This window comes from Zonotrichia leucophrys, chromosome 2 (genome assembly GCF_028769735.1).
Source record: "Zonotrichia leucophrys gambelii isolate GWCS_2022_RI chromosome 2, RI_Zleu_2.0, whole genome shotgun sequence".
NCBI lineage: Eukaryota > Metazoa > Chordata > Aves > Passeriformes > Passerellidae > Zonotrichia > Zonotrichia leucophrys.
In genome coordinates this window covers 86,576,613-86,592,984 of record NC_088171.1, presented here as the reverse complement: position 1 = coordinate 86,592,984, position 16,372 = coordinate 86,576,613, and the positions used below count along the sequence as shown (strand labels likewise).

Below are 16,372 nucleotides of genomic sequence, written 5' to 3'. Positions count from 1 at the left end.
AAGCAAGATTTTAAAAGTTGTTTATGATATGAGAACCTCTGTAAAATACCTCTGCTCATCAACCACTGTTAACCTCCCTGTTATATGTCAGTGTTGAAAGACTATTGGCCTACCCACATTACAATCATTTAACATTTCACTGTAATGAACCTTCATCTTTCTGACTACTGCTTTTCTCACCAATAATAGGAAAATACCATGTCTGAGACAGCACCATAAATAACAAATTATAGTGGTCAAACTTGAAAAATATATGATGTAAGCATCTCTGTGACTTCATTTCCCCGAATTTAATACTACTAACCAATGTGGATAATGTGTCTAACAATTATGGTGTTCCTTTTTCCAGTGGGCATCAGATGAAGTGATTAAACAATGATAATTCTTCACACTTACTGTATTTCCTGTATGGAATTCCTTCTGTTCCCCACAGTCCTTACACATTTTTCATAAACTCCACTTCTTTTATTTCATCATTTTACTTTGATTGCTAGCCTGCCTTTTTTGGGGGGAGCTTGTGGTTAAAGATTTTATTTTATACCTGTAGGTTGCCTACAGGTATAAAATAAAATCTTTAACCACAAGGCCCCCACAATCTTTATTTTTCTTAAACACTCATTTTATGTTGGTTTCTTCACTTATGCTGCCACTTTTTTCAACACCTTAGAGATTTAAGTATATTTTACAGCTTTCTCTGTCAATGGAGTTGCTTTCTTACCACAATATCTAGTCCTGTGTTCTGAGAAAGTGTCCTCTTGGTGAGATACATCCAGGGCCCCACAACTCCCAGCCTCCCCTCTCTTAAAACAACATTGCATTAAAATGTAGGGCCTTGCAGCATAAAGTATATAGAAAGCAGTAACTCCTGCCTCTATTTAGATCAAGGTCTAAACTATGTTTTAAAATCAGTCCAAAGGTTTAATCCCACACAAAAGAAAGACTTTTTTCGGAAATGGATATGACCTACTTTCCTGCTGGTAGACTGACTGCTTCCATTATCTGCTCATTTTTCATCAGACTTGATCCATGGCATTGCTTTCTTACCAATACTTGTCCACCTGAGGTAGTCTCTGATTTCTCTCTGAGGTAGCTTCATTAGACAACATCACTAGACAACTCCTTCCCCACACCATGGATTCTACCCAGCTGTGCCCTCTCAGAGGATTTCCCCTACTCCAAGCCTTTCCTTCAAAGATGTTCAAGATGGCTCCCAAGATCCATCCCAGAAACCCCACATAATCTACCCCTCTCAGTTTCACCAGATGGGATCCTCCAGTGTTTAATACCTTTGCAAAACTACTTATCAGAATTTGCCCAGACACAATCTCTAATTTGCATTCTCCAGTTCCACCCTCAACTGTCCAAGCTGATCAAAGATCATATCTGTGAAGACTCTTGCTACATTGGTGGCCTTTTCTGCTCTCCCCTCCACAGGTGGGGAATACCATTGGAGAAATAAGACTTGTTGGAAGCCATATTTGGCAGTATGGCTAATGAAGAAGCTTGAACCAAGGGCAAGCCTTTGTCCTCAACGCACCTGGGCAGAACCAATGGGCCATCTCATAAATGGTAAAATGCTTCTTGAGAATGTCAAAACTGCTAGAGGAAGTCCTTGTTTGCTTTCCAGAATTCGTCACCTGCTGGACAGCAAACAACTCACTACATGAGTCCTCCTATACAGCACTACCAAATAAATCTATGGTCCACTGGTAGTGTAGGACAATTTTAAGATGTTGATTTCAGTAAGAATACATTTCTTAGCTTTTAACAAAAGTACATAAGGACTTTAAATTAGAGTGGTAACAGGTCGGTAATAGACAAGGTAATGAGAAAAGACTTGCAACTGTTCTTTTTTGCACTTGGACTATCTTGGACTATACCACAGTGTAGCAACATCCTTCATCTGTGATCCTTCCCTAGCCTGTCCCACAGATATATCCATCTACATTCTTTATGAGTACAATTGCATTCTAGGTAACTCAGTCTTGGTGCAGACTGAAAAGAAAATAGCTCTAAAATTTAGGATAAAATTTGTGTAATGCTTCCCACAAAAAAAGTGACAGATTTAAACTTCAACAATTCAATCTGACAGTTTATGTCTGTGAGGTAATCGTTGGGATTCAGAACTATCCCTCTTCTTTCAGGACAGAGCAGGATTATTTCACACTATGAAGCACATCTCATTTTCTTATCTAGAATTTAGAGAATATAGGACAATTCCATGGTTCAGACCAAAGAAAACTTGGGAATCAAATGCCCTAATTACATTACATTTCTTTACCTCCCTGTAGAAAAGGGAAAAGAGTAATCAACAAAGTCAAAATCTGCCATTTATTTCCTCCCTGCCTGGGCTGAAATAATTATCTTTCTGGGCAGAAACTGGTTATCATTATCTCTCTGGGCAAAAGCTTGGTACTTAGGGTGTTTCCCAGGCTGAGCCTTTCCTGGCTGGTACCTGGTGGCCTATTTCACTAGAATCCCTCAGCACCATGAAACTGGTCTTTTCCAGATAAGGTGTATTTCATGCACCTCCTCCACATGAGCTAAAGACGGCCACAGCCCAGACCTATCTACAGCAGCTCCTATGTATCTCCCTCTGCTGTCTGAAGCCTGTCCAAGACAGAAGTACTGAAGGGAAGGAACAAACCTCTCAGCCCTCACTGCTCTTCCTTTTCCCCTAAAATTATGAGAAATGGCATCTGGAAGTTCATGATGAATCGTGCCAGCACAGCCCTTTGTCTCACTGCCTTATGTACAGAAAACACAAATAAGTTCTCCAGGAGCTAGAGATCCAAGTCTCTGCACATGGTGATTCAGTAGTTAATATATTAATCTTAGGGGAAGAAAATGGTCTCAAATCAAATGAAACTTCATTTCATCAAGGCCCTACTGTCCCTCAAACATAGTAACCCAAATAACATCTGGATGTCCTAGCAGAAAGTAGACAAGATTTGGCCATGGTGAAGAAAGTCTTAGACAGGTGCAAAGGGTTTGTTAGCTAATTAACACAATATCAGAGCTGCTAATTTAACATTTTTTTTCCACCAGAAACCCTTCATTATTGAAAAAGCTTCACTTTACCAGTTTCATTGTCACTGGTTAACTTGTCCTCTCTCTCTTCCCTCTCTAAAGTGCTGCTTGCTGAGGATATACTGGATGCAGAACAGTTGTCTTTTTCATTCACTTCCTCATTCTGCCTCTCCTTTTCACTGAGTATTGCACTTTCTTCTGGCTCTCTCTCTGGTCCTTGCTCCACCTCACTGTCTGGTCCCACCTCTGCAGCCTCTATTTCCTTGGGTGTCTCCGTTCCCTGCTTGGCCTCAGCCTCAGCCTCCTGCTCTGGTTCTGGTTCTGTCTCTGTCTCGGGTTCGGGTTCACTGGCACTCACTGGTGGAGAGAACAATGGGAGAAAGAGATTCACTTAACAACAGAGCAGTCTCAGGTTCACCCCTCAAAACGAGAGCGACATGAAAGTTGTACAGGTGCCTTATGGAAAGAAAATAAAATGCAAGCCCACGGCGTGCTTAGGAACATTAGGAGCAACAGACTGATGGATGTTGTGTGACGACAGCATTGCAGGTGAGAGTGGCCTGGCAGGCCCCTCACTGGCTGTCTGGAGCCAGCCCACTGATTTTATACATACTTCCACAGCTGCAGTGTTGGACTCACACAAGGATTTGAACGAATCAGCAGAAAATGGGCATCTCACCTGAGCATTGACAACTCAGTGCCCCTAGACAGAGCCAGGAAAGAAGAGATTAAAAAAAAAAAAACAAACAAAAAACCAAACAAAAAGGAGGGTGATTGTGGCTTTTGGTTGAATTTTCTTTGGGTTCTGGAAGAGTTCTTTTTTCACCTGATGAGGAACACTTCAACAAAAAAAAATACAAATATTAGTTTTAATAACACACTTGAACGGCACAGTCTCAAAATGGCACTGTCACACATTTGGCTGACAAAAACCATATGTTGTTTCATGCACATTTACTTCAGAATAGCCACATCAAAATTCAGCAAAGTTTCCAACTGCCTGGCATATGGCACATATTTAGTTCCAGTTGGTTGGCATATGGCACACAATAAGCTTTTTTATCAGTTGGCACACAGCAAACACTGTTGATAGTATACTTGGTTTCTTCTTCCCTGCTTTCCTAGTAAAAATAATTCATTAACTTTTAGGGTTTTTAGCAGTAACAGCAGACTTTCACATGCAAATATTCTCTGCATGCTGCAAAGAAAATGAAGAGCATCCACACATATTCACATCAAGAAGCTCACAGTTCTCTGAAACCTGAAACGGCCATGCAAAGTGTGGCAAAAATGGACATGCATGTTAGCTCTGCATACTTCCCGAATTCCGTCTGTATATCCCTTCCTCTGTATTCCATCTTGTGGGTGGCTGAACTATAATGACCAAGTCACACTAGTTTTGTCCCTCTGTTAACTATTTTTCATTGCAATATTGCAAAAGAGTTTTCTGGACTTCTCATTGTCTTTGGATTACAAGAAATACAATGAGAATTTCTTCAAGTACAACATGAACCTTTGAAGGGGAAAAAAATCACACTGAAATACTGGAATGCAATCCAAATATTTCAGTCCTCTATAGATCAGGTAAGTAGATTTATCCTAAGTAAATATAAGCCAAAATAATGAACATTCTTCTCCATTGAGAGCACCTAAATGTCTAATACTAGATATGCAAGCACCTCTGCCCATGCCTCGTTTCTCCAAATGTACCTTACCTATGACTGTATCCTGGACACGGCCTAGGAGAGAATCAAAATTACAGAGGGCTGTCAAGAAGTTGGCAGACGCTGCAAATCCCAGTGATGTGTTTCTCACCACAGCTGTCAGTGTGTACGTATAGAATGAGAACATTTAAAAGTCAAGCCAAGATTTGAATATGACTGAGATGAAAGCTTAGGAATTCTTCAGGAGTTCCTGGAACTAATGTGATACTTTAGCAAGAAAGATTCTCAGGTTGCCATGGTTCAGTGGTCCATATATACAAATGTCACCAATTCATCCATGAATTATCTTAATTTCAGATAAATGTTAGATATTTATCTCTTAAAAAACCCAAAAACAAACCAACTGTCATGCAATAACCAAAAAAGTCAACTCCAACATCTCAGATGGAGAAAGAAGCTAATTAAAACATGGCCAGGATTCCTAAAGCTTACTGCAACTTTGTCATCATGAAGCCACACTGAAGATTCAATAGAAAAAGGTCAGAGGAGATGTAAGAAATGCTTGAGAAAATTTGAATGTTCAAAAGAATTCCAGATACTCTTCTAACAAGAAATATTCCACATATACCAGAAATACGCAGCAACTTAGCAAAATCTAATACATAACAAAGAGTAAAGAACACTATACTAACATAGTCTGCTCTTTTGAGTTCCAGGAATAACAAAATCTAAGTACTGGAACAAAACAAGGATATATTGACACTCATTTTGACAGCCTCTCTCTCTCTCTCTGGGGATAATATCAAACAATCCACCTATATCCAAAATCACTTGAAAACAGTGAGCTAAGTCCAGCAGCACTTCCCTTAAGAAACAGTAAAAAAATCAAATCTGCCGGGAAACACTATCAAGAGAACAAAGCCAGCAAGCTAGACATGTGTCTATCCCTTGCACTTCCATCATGTAATCCACTGCATTGATATTAGTGGAACTTCTGAAGATGTTAAAAAAAACAATTCTCAGTGAATGCTTGGTAGCGGCCTATTTGAAATGAGCTCAATCTTTCAGTCCCACACCTACTGGCTCCATTTTAATATCAGACAAAACACTACTCACAGGTGGCAAGAGAAATAAATAACAGACCAGGCTCTGTCCCCTGTCTTCAGACTTCTTGCCGGTGGAGACTGAAAAGACTCAGGAAAGCAAGCCTGGTCATATCAAAAAGCATCAACAGCAAAGAAGGTGTGCCTGAGATGTGAAGAAGCATGATACCTTTATAAGCTGATCCCTTCTGAAAATCAAGCCTAAGGACTTATAACGTGGTAGAGGGATATGGACATTTCCTTTAATACTCAACTATAAATCAACTTTGAAGCAGACACAAGATGCTGTATCCTGCTGATAAGAACTCAACCCTACAGTCCCCTATAGGCCCTCAGAGAGAAGAAATATCCCTCTGGGCTCACATCTAATCCCCTGTCAGGCTAATTGATTAGCCAACCACATCCCCATCTACTTTCTCTGCCTTCTACTTGGAGGTGTGAGATAGGGATGTTTGGTGTCTCTCATGGATGCATGCAGTAAGTCTGAAAATGTCCATGTCTGCCCAAGACCTCTTGGTCAATTGTTCAGGCATTGCCTAAAGTCTTGGCTGTTATCTCCCCTCAGCTACTCCAGCACAGGATTCCTCTTCCTTTGAATTCTGCAGGGACTCTTTATCCCTCCCCACTCCAATCTTTTCCTTCCATTCTTTGTGTTGGTAAGAACAGGTGCAGACTGAATTGGCTCTTTCTTTGCGCAGTCAGAAATGTTCATTTTTTATCCTCTAACCCCAGTTCCTCCTCAGACTTTCTGTATCATTGGTTCCTTTGGCTCTGCAACTGGGGCTGCATTGCCTCATTGCATGCTCATGCCCTGGTGCTTCCCCATTTGCTGAGATGCTCTTACCAGCCATGCTTTGGGCAGCATCTGAACCCTGCTCAACTACCACTATGTTCAGAAGGTGTCCTACTGTCCACCATGTGCACTTGGGTTGGCCTGCTTACTTTATTAAGAGCTAAAAAAGCTGCTTTTTTCAGAGAAGGGTTCACCTGAAATTCCTTTGTAGATTAACTTCAGAGATGTCTCCGTTATTGTTGGTCCTCCTTTACTGCATACTTGCACTTCACAAAATATTCTCCAATTAAATTACAAAAAAGTAAGTAGCTGCTCTGAAAAAAAATATTAAGTTCCTTTTTGTAGTTACAGGACTGCCTTAATTTCCTCTGAATACCATAATACAAGTTTTACAAGAGTAAGTCCTACAAGACTTGATTACTTTAGTGGAACCAATTGTTTTATATGAGAAAACACTGCAGCTCAGTAAGTCCAGATTTTTATATTGGGTAATGGCACTGACACATTTCACAGTGTGAGACAAAGCTCCACAGACAGAATCTGTTTCCTTCTTAATAACAGTAGATACCGGATTGGCCAAAGGATATTTCAGCACAAAAGGAATAAAATAAATCTGACTTCAAAAATCCCTTATAGTTTAGCTAGCAGATGAACACTCTTTGCCTTTGACCTCAGGTTCTGAATTCTGCAGATGAATGTCACACATCTGTTAACACCATTCTTGCAGAGTCTTTAGAGCATCATATGCACAGAACGAAGGAACTGTTTTCCTTCTGCAGTTTCATTCCTGCTTGGGAAGATGGTAAACCTCATATTAAAAGCAACCCCATATTGAGGTGCAAGTAATCTGAGTTCTGTCCCTGGCTCTGTTTCAGCTTTTCTTACAACTGACTTAAGCAAGTTAATGCTTCATTTTCTCTACGTATTAAGTGGGATTCATAACCCTTCCTAAAACCAGTAAAATTGAGATTTTAATTATGTATGGAGCATAAGGAAGTCAAGTAATAGTATAGAGACCATGGCACAGTGTCTACATTAAGCCTATCCCCTGCTGGCAGATATCCAATAATATGGGCACTTCCAGATGGTGTGTCCTGCCCACATGCTCATGACTACCTATGATCTTTCCAATACTCTTGGTAGGTCTGAAAAAACAGTCATTCCCCATGCCCAGACCCCACTGAAGTATGCAGATTTCAGGCCCCTGTGTAGGTTCTATCCTGGCTATCTGCCTGAAGCTGCCCTTGGCTGGAAGGCTAACCTGCCCCATCCATATAGTCTCTCCTTGTGGTCCATTTGCCAGGCTTCCAGGTGCTGCCCTCCAATGCCTACTATATTGCTAAGAGTTTTAGTAGAGATGTCCTGTCTACCCACATGTTGATAGCTTTGCCATATTCTGGCTGTCTGAAGCTGCCCTGTACACCTGCTCTAAATGTATTCTCCAAATGGTTCGTGCTACTCCATTTCATGCTGCAATTTTTTTTAATGCTTCCAGGAGAAATATGTTAAAATAATCATCAAAAGAGATATTTGCTCCCTACCCAGCTCTGAAATCCTAATAGTGGAAAAATCCAGCTTATTTGGTCTAAAAGCAATACAACACTAAACAAAATGGGTGTTTGGATATTTCTGACTATCAGTATTGGAGGAAAAAATCTGTGGTTTCTAAGTTCAAATGATTCCACTGAGACTCTTAAGGTTCCAAACAAGAAAACTGGGGAATATAATTGGGAAAATATATAAAACTAAATAAAATAAACCTCACCTACTTAGTACGGTGAGGACAAACATATGCAGCATTCAGTATTTGTAACATTTTTCTTAAATTGCCTTGCTTTATAGCATGCTACCAGCCATAACACTCCATAAAACCAAGCAGTGCAAGTTACAAATGCATTAATCACCAATAGCATGTAGCAGGAAATCAAATAAAATAAAAATGAATGATGGTGATAATTTGCCCTCAACATGCATTCTAGCTCCCCATGTTAATGCAACATCATGTGGTGCAAATATAAATCTGTATGGCATGTGTTGTTTTGAGGACTGAAGGAGAGGTACATGATGCAAGTGGCAGAATGACATACAAACATAGACAAAAAGCATTGCTCTGTACACCAATAAATTATGTGACAGCAAACCAACCATGCAAACACTAGTTATACTTTCCTTTTTACTAATTGTCTGTGGTCTTTTTTAAGTCCTTTATGACTTGTGCTACAATTTTAAGAGTTTTTTCTTGGTATTAAAAATAATTAACACACTCCCCCTGCCTTCAATTCAAGAACTTTTCAGTTGGTCACATTCAGCCTGTGCTCTACTGGAAGGTTATTATAATCTTGGCATTCATCTGTTGCATTTCTTTCAGAGAATCCACATATGCAAAATCTGTTGGCAGGAATGCTGTTTGTCTAGTATTCAGTAACTCCTCATATATAAGGAATATGACACTAAAATTAAGACCTTCTTTATTCTCTGTTTTCTAATTATTCAATTTGAAAAGCAACAGAAAATGATAGTATGAATCATAGCAACAATTGGCAATGTATCCTATTATTGAACAGATTACATGATATCCAAATCAATGCAAAAAAAAATAGGCAATTTAGGAAGACAGTATGGAACAATGTAGGACCCTTTACTCTGGCACCTTACAGATTGCATTCTTGCACTCATGCATCAAAAATCACCAACCCAAGAGAAACTGATAAACCCAGGATTGTTTCCCCTACCCTCCTTTTCACTTACCTTCTGAGGGCTGAGGAGTTCCACTCGGGATGGAAGGGGTCTTCAGCTCTTCCTGGGACTCTATGGATGCTGGGCTGATGCACTTGGGTACAGGTGAGGATGGAGCTGAAGGGGATCTCAGGTTCAAGGACAGCTCACTTCTGCCTCGGCTGACACTCCGACTCTTCAGCTCCTTCTCATACTCCTCTGCTGCCAACTTCTCCAAGTATTTGTATCTGAAAGTTAAATTCCAGAGGGTTTCCGTAAAGAAAAAGAAGCCTGTGGCTGATGCTTGTTTATGGATGAAACACCTGCAGAAAATGAGCTGACTTCCTGACACAAGGAGTACAGCACTCAACTGCCTGCTTGCTCAATCTGCCAAAAAGTGCACACTAAAGCAAAGACTGCTGCCCTGAAAAATGTTAAATTACTCATTACAATATAAAAGTAAAAACCAGCACAGTTAAAGAACTTTTAGCTATAGTATTTTGTCTGCACAGTTCTCCTTTTTGGAAGCATTTGTCTGTCCTCCTTTTCACCCTCCTCTTTCACCTCCTCTTCCTCCTCCTCTCAGCCCTCCCTCTCCCAAAACTAAAATGGGAGAGAAAAAAAAACAACCAAAAGAAGAAAAAAAATCTCTCCAAACCCAGAGCCCCTTAATACTGGTGCAAATTGCCAAAATCTGAGACTTGCTGTAAGGAGAGGAAAATGCAGCAGACAAAACCAGATCTTCCTGAAAATAAAACCAATAATAAACATCTGAATTGACTATCTAAAGATTCTGAACCTGCTTCTATTTGCTCTGAGAGCAATGCACTGGAATTCACTTTGTTCTCTCCAGAGCCTACAATGGAAAGTTTTTTTTTTTATTCTGAAAAATTTCTCTGCCGGACTCAGACATCCAATAGCATGTACCTGACGTCACATGTAGTTTATTCATCAAAGTCACTTTAAAAGAACAAAGATACATCTGTTTTGCATTTTAGGCAGGCAGAACTCACTAACTGTTTATTAAGACCAGCTACCAATCATATTCTTCATAGTATGCTTCATACATTTTGACCAAAATAACTTTTAAATATGTGCCTGTTCCAGATGTCTGCTAATTTTATCCACCATTATTTGCTAAGGAATAAATTAATGAATACAGCTGGATCGGGCTTTAGACTGTTTGCCTTATCCACAAGCGAGCTGTTAAACAGGTTAATCAGGACTACTTCTTATGTCTCTGAAACACTCTGGTCATTCCCTGTAACACACTGTTGTAAACACTTCATAACATTGAACACCTCTCCTCCCCCCTTCTGCATCACTGACAGCCCAAATTAGTATAAAAAAGTGCACTAAAAGCAGGCAGGGTAAAGAAGTCAGCCACATGTGGCAACAAACATGCTAAGTACATATGGTAGCCACACACGCATGCACATTTGCAAACATTCATATAGAGGACAGAAATGTGTCTTTGAAGAGCAGTCCTTGTATTTTCAGAGGCAATTTGCCTTACTGCAAACAGCAATAATGAAGAACAAACTCATTTTCCTTTATTCCTCTAGAGGTATGCACAGGCTTTGAACAAATTCTGCAAGAAAAAGAACCCCTACAGACTCTGGATGAAAATATAACAAGCTACATACTTGCATGGTTATAAAATAGGAACTGTTTACAGTTCTAACATGAAGCCAATTCTCGAGACTGAGTCTTGCCTTTTCAATAGAGGGGAAAGCATTTCTCTGGCATCAGCATGATGTTTTGTTACAGTTCATGAAGCCACTCTTTCTTTGAATGTTGGTCACTTATATACAGTGCCTTCCACCTCCTCACAAGCAGAGCAGATGGGACTCCAGACTCATAAAGAGCCACTCAAATTGATCACTTGGCACTAACAGGTACAGCCCAGCTGGCTGCTGCCAAGGGGGTTTTGCAGTTTGCCAACAGACTACTACAAAAATCTGGATGGATCCTTTTATGATGTGGGGAGCTACAATATTTTACTGTCCTCAGCTCTTTTTCAGGTGCTTTAACATTTTCTGTAGCTGTGTGCTGCACTGCCAACCAGCAAAGCAGAGACTATCATCAAGAGGTGACTTTTCAAAATGTATCTGATTATTATACTGAAACAAAAATGGGAACTAGAACAGCAACTCCAATGGCAGCACATCAGCAGAACTCATTATCAAATTGGAAGCTTAATAAATAGGTATCATTGAGAAATAAAAAAAACATTCAGGAATCAGTTACCAATGCTTCACACTTGATAAATGACATTATTCAGGTTATTTTTTGTTTCTGACAAATATCTTCATATTGAATAAATGCCAGCAGCAGATATGCAAGGTCACATAGACCAAAATCTGAAGGGGTTGAAAGGATGAGCTACCATACCTCCACTACAGATTGACAAATTGCCCCTGCATATGCTGCCATATTCTTCTTTTAAATCATGGCAACCTGCAGACATCATCTCAGCTATGCTGACTCTTCTCTATAGACAATAAGCCAAAATTCTGTGGCTATCCATTTGGTATTCCTCATGAACATAACACCGGATTTATCATTTTCAAGTAGATGAAATTATCATTTTGAGTTGTCTTGGCACCTGAGTAATGCCCCCAGGGCAATTTAAAATGTTAAGGTACCAACAAAGTCATGAGGGTGGAGAGCATTTGAACTACCTCAAACCAGAGAGGGCTTGGGAGCTCACGTTCCTTGGTTTTATTCTTTAATTACCACTGGAAAACACCCAGCCAAGCAAAGGGAAAAGGCCTCAAATCATTGAACAGCAAGAACTGATATGGAGGAAACATACAAATCAGTTTTTAACTAGGATTTTAGGCACCTTGACGGCAGGATTTTCTTACAGTCTACTTACAGTCTATGCAGTCTACTAAAACAAGTTATCATGCAATTTCCTACAGGAAATAAAACTTCATTTGTGCAAAAGTGTCTATAAAAAAGTAGTTACAGAATGCCAATGTAATGGACTACTGGTGCAAGAATTCATTTGCAGAAGTTTTTTCCAACATTTATCTGCTGTGAAAGCAAACATGTCTTTCCTCTTTATGAGCAGGAACTGATAGTTTGATATCTCAGTTCAAAAGAGCCCTAAGGATAACAAAACATTACTAATAAAGGGTGAAATAGTCTCAGATTGTGCAGCAGTGATGGTGAACACTTCTCCAAAAATATTCCAGTTGTCATTCTCCCTTACAACTTGAAAGTTCTAAAGAACTCCCTTCTAATTTGTTTCAAAACTTGCAGACGAGCATGCTCACTGAAGAAAGGTTTTACTCTGCTCAATGATGACGCTTATGTGCTCAGATGCATTTCATTTCAGAAAATGCTTTAAACTGTTTGCAATTGTTTTGGGACTGGAAGCACAATGGAAAGCCCATCCACCTTTTCTTACTTTAAGAGATGCTAAAATAATTTTTTAATATTAGCTACTTCAGCCTCAACAGATAAAACTTCAATCTGCAGAAACACATTGTCTCCTGTGTGATTATTTTTGTGAAAAAAAGGGCCAAAACACAAAAGCAAACAGAAAAAAAACCCAAGTAAAAACATAGCAACACAATGATTTCTGAGATGGCTGCTCTCTTATTTTGATAATGTAGCTCCAATTCTTGACAATCCAAATGTATCTCCAGAGAGTAATCTCTAGAGGATCATAAAAGCAGAACTGAAGCACTCTGGATGATTTTTCATCTATTTGTACAGTAACTTGCATATTTTCCAGGTAAAAACAAGCACTCCCTCCAGGATGCAATTACTAGCAGGGGTAGAGATGAAGCTACTGAAAGACAAAAGTCCTTAGTTGAGCATTCCTTGAAAAATATGCTTTTATAAGCACATACCTCCCAGCCTAGCCCAGAGTTTCTAAATTTGTTCATTGAATTAAAAAAAAAAAGGAAAAATAAAACTCAAACCCTCTGTCCTTTCAAATATGCAATTTAAATAAAACTAAAACAATGCCCCAATGATAAACACTGCTAAACTTTGTAATTTACTTGCTGATGTTTAAAGAGATCAGCAAAGAAAACTTGGCTCAAAGATAAAAATATGCCAAGAGTGGGTCAGAACCATTTCCATCAGCCTGTTACTGCAGTTTTGCAATGCTTGTGACCCCAATATCCTTTATCCTCACTTGCCTTTTCTGATCCTCCAGAAAGCTTGGGACCCACTGGGTGAAAAAGACAGGCTTATTCAATTTATAACTCTACTAAATTTGGGCAAATTTCTGAGGCAAATGGGGTAAGCTTATTTCCCACACACACAGATAAAGGATCATCAATCATTCTTAAGCATTCTCATTGCTCTTCATTTATTGCTGTACTTACAGCTGGACTTCATTCTGCTCTTTAACAACTTCTTTCTTATAGAAGTCTTTTGGAATAAAAGTGTTTTGTGCAAGCAGAGTTAAAAATGTAAACATATGACAGCTCCACAGCAAAGAAGATAGGTAGTACAAACAACCAGAGGGAAGGATAGGGAATGACGGATGCATGACATACAAACCTCTCTTCTCTTGCTTGTCTTAGTTCTTCTCTTTTGTCTAAATAATCCCGGCTAGAAAGAGAATTACAATAAATTGCAGCAGAAACCAGAAGAAAAAGGGAAGTAATAGAAATATAAGTACAGTAGGAGAAACCAAGAGTGGTACACACAAACTGATTGGAGACAATGAAGGCTGTTGTTAAAAAAACTTGGTTTTTTTGCAAAAAATTGCTGAAAACTGTACACTTATCCATACATACACCACCAAATATGTAGTTTGGAAGGTCATTCAAAGTAATTCTAAAAAACCTGTAAAAAGTGAAAAACTTGAAGCATGCTTTGAAATCTGGTATCTGAAATGAGATTCAATGAACTGCCCTTATCCATAACGAGCAGGCACATGAGTGCCTATTAAACCATCCCTCATTGACTCCTTCTTAGAATGCCCCAAGACAGTGACTGAGGCAGTGAGCAAACCTACTGGCCTTCTTTCTAAGGAACCTTTCCTTAGTGAATTTCAGTTGCCACAGCCAGAAACAGGACAGGGGAATGGCTTTACTAAGAAGGACAATTCTGCATTCCAAGAGGGTGTGTGCAGCATCATTGGACAGATAACAAGCTTTCACTTCCTCATTTTTCACATGGAGTTTTAGACACAAAACTCCTTTCATGTCAGCTGCCACTCCCACAGCTCCTCAAGTAACCCATATATTTAACTTTTGCCAAGTCAAGTTTGCTGGATGCTTGAGTGCTATGATTTCAGACAGGCCTGCCACATCCACAAACATGGATGCAAATTTAACTTGGAGCACAGCAGAACCCAGCAAATGTCCATCCTGTCTCACTATCACAGCAAGATGGTTTCTTACAATATATTTTAAATACTTGGTTGAATCTGGTAGACAAAACTGATGTGATCTTCACCTTATTTGCTAGATTCTTTCACAGTGTAAGCTGTGAGTACTGGAAATATTTTCAGAACTACTCGTTTTATTAATAACTGATTTTTTCCCCCTTTATACTGTGTCCTTAAATGAATTACTTATCATCTATTATACCAATAGCTATCAAACATCTGGGTGCAAGTGCTCTTCAAAAATCCTTTAACAGGGAACACACATTACTGTTTCAGGCCATCTCCACAGGCTTTGAATTCTGAACTGATTATACTTTCACAATATTTAACAAGCATTCCAGGAAATCTTCAGCAGGCAAACTTTAACAATACTCTTTCCATTCTGACAACTTTCACTCTTCCCTACAGCTGAAAAATAACCACTTTATTTTAGGACATATTGTTCTACATATGCAATGGGTACAGTTGTCCTTCTACTGAGAAAAATGTTCATTCTGCAAAGCATTCCTTTAGTGAGCAATAGTTTATGAAGCTTTGTAGCTCCTCTCCTAATCCTCCAGCTCTCCTATCCTCCAGCTCTTTCACAACTAGTGATGCTTTCCTTTAAATTATCCTCAATTTGTCAATAATAGTGCCAGAATCTAGTGCAATGTTCTTGAGGCAGAGTTGGAAAGAATGAGATAACAAATGAGTCATGATGGTAAATCCAGTAAGGCTCACGAGTTTAAAGACTGATTTGCAAGTGCTATTTTTAATCAAAAATACATCTTCAGAGACTGGGTTTCTAGCCAGACTGATGATATGATAATGAAATCCCAGGAACTCTTATGAAACCGTCCATGACTGCTTGCTGTGACTTTGTCTTCCTCCTGCCAGACTGTTTAATCAACTGTGGGATGCTGTCTGTTTGTGAAGTCTGGTGGCTTTGGAGACCCTCTGCTCAAACAAAAGTTATAACTTTTGGGTGATCACAAAACTCAAATCCAAAAGATGAAAACACTGAGCATTGAAAAATAATTTTAAATATGTAGCATAATTATGAGATTTAGTTAATCAGTTTCATCCCTTCTGAAATGAAGGGATGAAAATGTATACTTTGATTTTTTTTCTGATTTTAAGAAACCTCTTTCAGTGACAGAACAACCAGCGTAGCTGACCTCTACTGAAATGTGCAGATCTGTTATTCAAACAGGTCGATCTGCCAAATGCCCTGTTGGCTTTTTTGGTCTGGGAGTTTCCTTTCTGAAAGATCATGTTGGCAGTCCACGGCAGCCTGCTGCAGCCTGATGATACCACTTAGAGGGAGAGTTTTTGGAAGAGGCTGGAAGACTGCAACCTTATTGTTTCTGTTTCAGAAGGACTTGGGCAGCTGCTGGCTGCCAAAGATCCTATTATGGTGCTCTTCCACCTTCCCTCTGCCTCTCATTTCCTTCTAAACTAGCTATCTTCTGGAGCCAGGAGAATATCAATCAACTAAGCTATTCCTCTTTCCAAATTCACAGAATCACAGCCTGTTTCCACTTTTTACTAAAGGGATGATTACAGTGAAAACAATCCTGCACACTAATAAACAAGCTAACATGAAACCCTGTGCCATCTTTTCTGTAACTACCAATTCTAAAGCTACAAAACGTTTATATTACTCTTCTTTAAGTTATTACACTATATCTTCTAAGTACTAAAAATAGGCTTGCTTTTCACTCTT

General features: G+C 39.3%; 1 protein-coding gene across 10 annotated transcripts in view; it reads right to left on the bottom strand.

Moving 5' to 3' along the window:
• Positions 1–16,372, bottom strand: part of FHOD3 (formin homology 2 domain containing 3) — a 378,395-nt gene that overhangs the window by 63,949 nt on the left and 298,074 nt on the right. For 4 of the 10 annotated variants that reach the window (XM_064705583.1, XM_064705585.1, XM_064705589.1 and 1 more), the window contains 4 exons: positions 13,833–13,883; positions 9,339–9,553; positions 4,746–4,769; positions 3,082–3,387 (listed from right to left, as the gene is read on the bottom strand). In XM_064705583.1, the coding sequence (XP_064561653.1) occupies positions 3,082–3,387; positions 4,746–4,769; positions 9,339–9,553; positions 13,833–13,883 (596 nt within the window). The remainder of the gene's footprint in view (positions 1–3,081; positions 3,388–4,745; positions 4,770–9,338; positions 9,554–13,832; positions 13,884–16,372) is intronic. The other 6 variants (XM_064705593.1, XM_064705584.1, XM_064705590.1 and 3 more) reach the window with 4 other exon arrangements.